This window comes from Sinocyclocheilus anshuiensis, unplaced genomic scaffold (genome assembly GCF_001515605.1).
Source record: "Sinocyclocheilus anshuiensis isolate Anshui unplaced genomic scaffold, SAMN03320099.WGS_v1.1 scaffold355, whole genome shotgun sequence".
NCBI classification, from domain to species: domain Eukaryota; kingdom Metazoa; phylum Chordata; class Actinopteri; order Cypriniformes; family Cyprinidae; genus Sinocyclocheilus; species Sinocyclocheilus anshuiensis.
In genome coordinates this window covers 2264766-2271637 of record NW_015549571.1, presented here as the reverse complement: position 1 = coordinate 2271637, position 6872 = coordinate 2264766, and the positions used below count along the sequence as shown (strand labels likewise).

General features: G+C 38.1%; 1 protein-coding gene across 1 annotated transcript in view; it reads right to left on the bottom strand.

Annotated features, from left to right (window-relative positions):
• The window catches only part of mylka (myosin, light chain kinase a), a 55993-nt gene that overhangs the window by 40572 nt on the left and 8549 nt on the right, over positions 1 to 6872 (bottom strand). The window contains exon 4 of the mRNA XM_016445458.1: positions 2975 to 3127. Within this exon, the coding sequence (XP_016300944.1) occupies positions 2975 to 3127 (153 nt within the window). The remainder of the gene's footprint in view (positions 1 to 2974; positions 3128 to 6872) is intronic.

Genomic DNA, 6872 nt, shown 5'->3' with positions numbered 1-6872 from the left:
GCTCTCCCTGCTCTCATCCATGCTAGGCTGCATGGATGCGCAGGGAGTTCTTGCCCAGAACAGAACCATACCGCCAACCCAAACTGTATGCTAATTGTCAATCATCTTTGACGATAGTGGTCCTGACAGAACTACTTATTCATCACATACAGTATATATGCCAATATACCTCATACTCTATAATCATCAACCTTATTATATCATTTTTTTTTCAGTCATATGAATCTCAACAGGTTGGATTTCAGATTTTAACCATATGAAATCCCACAATTGTTACATAATAAAGCAATAAGCCCCGAGAAGGGCTTCTCCGCTTCACGTCGTGCCTAACGCCCCTTAGCTGTTCTTCGAACGCGGCTCAACCAATCAGAATCAAGGACCGGAACTATTATAAAGAGCTATTTCTACCTGACTTAACCTATAAAAATATAGTTTATTGGTATAAATTAATGCATTTAGGTTGATACAGTGATGCTAAATAATATTTTTTACTTGAATAAAACTATTTGATTTAGATTAATTGTTTGTTTAATTGTTTCAGTGCACTGTGGTGAGTAAAACTCAACCTCAGTCTCCATTGATACTCACAGTCTGCGCTGCTCATTAAAACATTAGAATTATTGATGTTTACAGTTGAAATATGAACTGGCTGCCTATGACCAAATTACAGCCATGCTGACGTTCAGTTCAGCCGCACTTGTGAAGCTGCTTAAGTATAGATTGCAATAATAAAGTGATGTTTGCCTTTAGTTTACAAAAGTGGACACAGCATATTTTTCACTAAACAATTTCAGTATTCATATTTACTGTAGATGTGTTTGAATGACTAAAGATGAACAGCGCTGCAGGACCAGCTTTCAGTGAACACTATTTCAATGTTGTGCAAACAGCTCATTGGCTGCAGAATCAGAATAAATTATGCCATTTCTAACAGACTGCATGTGAAGGACCTATTACTGCACCATTTAGATTTTTAAGACTAAACTAGATAAAGATCAAAAATCTATTTTTACATTTAAATGTTTACACAGATGCATATATCTAGCACAGACAGCAAACTGGACATTCTGTATACTTTTATGTTTTACTTGAAAGCTATTACTCGCAATGAAAACACCACCGTGACAATTCAAGGGTGATCACTAAGTTTAGTGAAAAATGCAGTGTTTGCAGCGTCAGTATTTAGGGAATAAATCAATCATGTCCTTATATAGTGTTTTGAAATACTCCTTATTTAGTCATTGCTTCTAAATGCAGTATAGCACATTTACATTCATGCATATTAAAGCACATTAGTGAAAAAGTCATAAAACAGATTTTTAGGGAGAGAGGGTAATTTCTCTTCAAGCTGTCCTCTGAGACTCAGATCAGATACGGCCGCTGCAGAATGTATGTGTGTGGGAAAAGACTGGTATTTTACATTTTTAACCCACTTGAACATGGAACCTCCACCATTAGACAGCTTCACAGACTGCAAGAGAGCAGATGTTTCTCTAACCCTGAGGACCTTAAAATAACTCTCAGAAAACACATCCACGATATGCACTGATCAGCTGAACACATAGAAAACTCCTCCTGCAGTGCATGAGAGAACCACAAGTCTTGCTTTTTATGACTCAAATGCCTTCTGAGTTTGGGGGGAAGAAATGCATTCAGAACATTTGACAGAATCATATAACTTTTAAAATTCAAACAACACCATCTTCTTTATCCTGCCGTTAGATAAAGAACATAAATCAGGATTCTGAAGAGGTTTCAGAATTCCAGATTACTTTCTTGCTTAAAAAAAAATCAGGATTGCGTTTATTTTGTTGATTTAAACTTTGTTTATAATAAGTTTGGCTTGCCAGCTGTTTTCATTTTAGGGCTGAAACTTACGGTGGCCGAGAAGTGCAAAGCAAATCACAATTCTGAAAACAAAATAACAAATGCCCTTACTATGGAATAAAAAATACGGAGTGTATATTTACATTTAGTTAAAAGTGACTGTAAAACATCCGCTCCAGTAGCGCAGTTGGATAAGCACGTGTCGTTGGCTTTTTGATGCGATCGACCCGGGTTCGATCCCGCCTTTTGCCGAACTTTTTTTTTTTCTCCCTTTTCAGATCTCGTATCACATCGTAAAGGCGTTTATTTTCAATAAAAATTAACACTTATCCATCTGCACCACTGGAGCTGATGATTTACAGTCACTTTTAACTAAATGTAAATAGACACCCCGTATTTTTTATTCCAGAGTAAGGGCAATTCATACAATACATTTAAACTGAGCTACTTTAATACCATCTCCGAACTTTCTACCACGACTCTGCTGTTCTTCGGCTGGTTCTTCCCTGTATACGTTGATTGACAGATGTCTCGTCCAGTCAGCGGTGAGTAATCCCAAACCAATGGCGCTGTCTCAAGCTATACCTACCTCTTCCGGGTTGTCTGATTTGTCGTTGTGTTTTCTGACTTGTAAATTTGTTTTCGAATTTGTCGTTGTGTTTTCTGACTTGTTATAATGTTTTCTGAATTGTTGTTGTGCTTTCTGAATTATTTTGTTTTTTAGACTTGCGTTTGCGTTTGTAATTTGTTATTTTGTTTTCAGAATTGTGATTTGCTTTGCACTTCTCGGCCACCGTAGAAACTAGCTGTCATAACAAAAAAAAAAAGATTATAAAATGAATAACATTTTTTTTGGACCATTCTGCTTAGCCTGGGCTCAAATGTTATATAAATAAAAACATGATTCACTAACATTTTACAACCACAAAATGTCACAATACTCTTTGCATTTATTTTCATTTAAAACAATGTTTTTTGAACAGTATGTTTGAGCTATTTTTACTTCAAATAAATCACCCTGGTTTTAAATTTGTCTAATGCAAAGGAATTCAGACATCCATGCCACACATGCCTCCAGCATCCAACACTTTTTCATTCTGAATATACCGGCAAATAATAATCCAGAGGAAGGGGACGTGTGTCTTACCTTTAACCAGCACATGAGCTGTACACACAGCTCTGCCCTGACCATTCACTGCGACACACGAATACACGCCTGCATCCTCCAGAACAGCTGCCTTAACCATCAGCTGAGCCGTACTCTTCTCAAACACAGTGTGGGAATATGGAACGGGCTGATCTGAAAATACAGAACAAAAAGAGACTGTATCAGTAATTGACCAACAAGTCAAGTGCTGAGAAATTTGTAACGTAACATATCCCACTGAGACAGAGATGTGGATGACACTTAATAAATGATGCAAAAGTTGAGATGGACAGTGCAAATTATGTAGATAAAATTGCAGCTAACAAAGTTATTTAGAAGTGATCATAAAGAGAATATAGAGCACAGCTGTGATTACAGTGATTATATATATTTTTTGTTGGCCCCTTGTCAAAAACCCAGTATGATTTTTCCATTGTTTTGGATTATTACAGAAAAATTATTATTGCTATGTAACCAACAACAGTTTAAAGCCTAAGTTCAATCAGCAGAAGTAAAACTCTGAGAGTTTAAATGAGCATGACTATAAACACAAGAGGAGGACTAGTGAGTGCACGGGTTTTATTGTTCAGTGTGATTGTTTAATGTCCCAGAAAACCTCTGTATTCCCATTTAGACACTTGTTAGCAACCGCCTTAAAAAAAATAAAATAAAAAAATAAATAAATAAAAAAAAAAATATATATATATATATGAGAGCGAGAGTAAAAATACACACGGAGAGTATTGTAGAATAAAAATATCTTCAGTTTGTGTTAACCACAGACCTTATTTCAGGCATTTAACCAACACACAGTTCGGTCTAAATTTCGATCTCCAGTGATAGTGCCCTCTGGTGGCACTGGTAGGATAACTAAGTGATTGCATCTGTCAAAATATGAAATGTACAGAACAGCATATAACCATGCTACTCATGCTGTGTCTCTTTGCAGTAGGATTCTCATTGTTAAATGTTTTTGCTTGAAAATGGCTTTGCTGCTAAACGTGTCTGAGGATTCATAGAGCAGTCCTCTCAAAATTATGAGGAAAAGCTTCTTATTCTTCCTCTTTTTCCGACTTTCCTTTCTTTTTGTAAACCCCCTGTTTTTCCAGGGGTTGTTTCTCTCTCTCTCTCTCTCTCGCTCTCGCTCTCGCTCTCGCTCTCTGATGTCTGACTTACCGAGTCCATCTGTGCGTAATGTTTCAGGGTGAGTGATGCATGTTTTGCCTTTATATGGTTGTAAGGTCTCATATTTGCTCAAAGGTCCCTGCTGCGGCTCACAGTTTCTCAGGGAAACCCAGAGTCAAACTCAAGAGATATTCATCCAGGCTGTAATGTACCACAGTCTTACAGTCTGTCTGTTCCAGAACAGCATAGAATCTACTGTTCATATTAAAACTGTTGAACCAAATGGCAAATAACTGAAGTAGGCAGAAACTGCCCTTTTTGTAAATTAGCAATGATCTATTCACAATACAAAAACAGTCCACTGAAATATACACTGAGAGGAATCCTTGGAAATAACATTAGCATGCATATGCTATGATTTACATTATTAGTAGTATTGTTTGCTCAGACAAGCATCATTACTACTATTGATTATGACATTTTTTTTTTCTTTTAATGATATAGTGCACATGCAGCTTGTGGAGTAGACAATAATAGACAATAAATAAAAGGTCATTAATAAAGAGCTGAAAAAATCCAATAGACAGTGATATCTAGAAACCAATATCACAGAGACTTGGGAATGGGCTGTTTTCACCAGTGAACAACAATCTAACTGCAAAAAGCATTGTGTTTGAGATATAACAGTGCGATGTATCCCACAAAATTAAGTTTTGTATATCCAACATCCCTGTAAACTCATGCAAGCAGTTTGGAGAATGGATGGATGGAATATTTAGGTTTGTTTTAAATTGTTATTAGATGCTGGGATAATGTGACATTTTAGATTATTGTTGTATTGCTTTGATTGTTTTAGGTTTGGCAGCATTCTTCAGACTCTTTAAGAACCCAAAAATGTTTAAAACAAATTAAAATGTCAATACAATTTCAGTTTAACAAAATTAGAGCAGCACTATTGCTATAGTCGTTGCTATAAAGCTCAGTTATAAGACTGTGGTTGCATTCACAATTTCACCTGAACAACAATTATAGGCAAATAATAAATATAGCCTATTTTAGCTGGACAGAGAACAGAGTGACACACACACACAAGCCTTCATAACCCTTCTGTCTCAGACATGAGCAGAGACCGATATCAATTTATCTCTCCATGGCATAGTAGGTCAGAAATATTTAGACTAAAAAGAGTGATCTTCATGCATCTTTGTCCAGTACCTTTTCCTTTTTTTATGTTTTTGAAAACAGCACAGGGATGCAACATTACTGTCCTCTACTGGTTAAATTGTAACTGCTTAACTTCATAGTTATAGAGTGCTTTTAAGTCGTTATTATTCCACTCATTTAATAAATCTCACAATTAAACTAAACCTGTTCGACTTTTAGCCTTACTTTTTGAAGCCGGAAGCTTTGCTACTGTTCGGACGCAGTTGCTTACTGCTCCACGCTTTGCTCCCTATTTATGTACTTTTCTAAGATTTTTCTAAGATTTTAACTTCAGCAGATCAGCACAGTGCTCAAACAACACATTTTTGGCACAAACACTAAACTAAAAACTTTTCGGGACTGGAGTAATACCACGAAAAAGAAGACTCGGGAATACACAGCTGCCTACATTCAAACAGACAAGAAAGAAAATGCCTCTTGTGGAATCTGAAACATTAGTAGCAGGACTACAACTACATGCTGCTTTCCTCAAGCAACCGTCTCTGATGTGAACAAGGAACTTCGGAACATTCTAATCAAGCACAAGACTGCAAATCGAATCATCATCCACGTGGGGAAGAATGATATTCGAAAAGACCAGTCAGAACTCCTTAAGAAGGATTTCAGTGAACTCTTTGAAACACTTCGAAGACTTAAAGTTCAGTCGTTCATCAGTGGACCACTCCCAGCAAGGGGAACCAACAGGTTTTCACGTTTGCTTGGGCTGAACACATGGCTACAAAGAATCTGCAGTTTAAAAGGAGTCAATTTCATCGATAACTTCAATCTTTTCTGGGGCCACAGACAACTGTTTAAACTGGATGGCCTCCACCTAAACAAACTTGGTGCAAGAGTGCTAAAGGACAACATCTACTTCTCCATCCGAAGCACTGCTCATGGAAACTATCCCGGCTGAGCCCTGCCCACAGAGCTCGTCACAGACAGACTGTGACGTATCAGAACAGCTCCAAGACTCAGCACCCAAGGATGACTTTCTGGAAAACAGCCAGGACAACATATCACAGCCACTGGAAACACTAGAGCCAGAGCCCCGCTCACCAGACGCACTATCCCTCTCTCCAGCATCTCCACTTCTAAGCTTCTCACAGAAAATGGAGGAACTGGTGTATGCTGGGACCAAACTCCCCCACTATTTCGCTGCAAGCCCCCAGATATCAACTAAAAAACGGCGGGCCCCACAAACCTGTGGGCCCAGCTCATCCTTCTCCTGCTGTGAGAGCTCTCCAGTCGCTGCCACAACGCCAGGGCCCAAACCCTCCTCCATCTGCTGTAGGTGAACCAAAAACAACTGATAACAGCTCTGTGATATGTGATATGTGTCGGGTTCCCGCTATGATAGCAGCAACATTCACAAATGTTTACAGAACAAGCGGGAACCCAGTGTGTCTGTAGTTTTCTATATTTCTGTTTTATTACGTGATAGAAAGTCTAAGGCCTTCTCAAGCCGTACGGCTGACTCATCTAATCTGCGGCCTATTATGCGTCAAACTAAGATTGCTGTAAAGACACAAAGCAATGCCATCAAGTTAGCATTTTTAAACATTCGCTC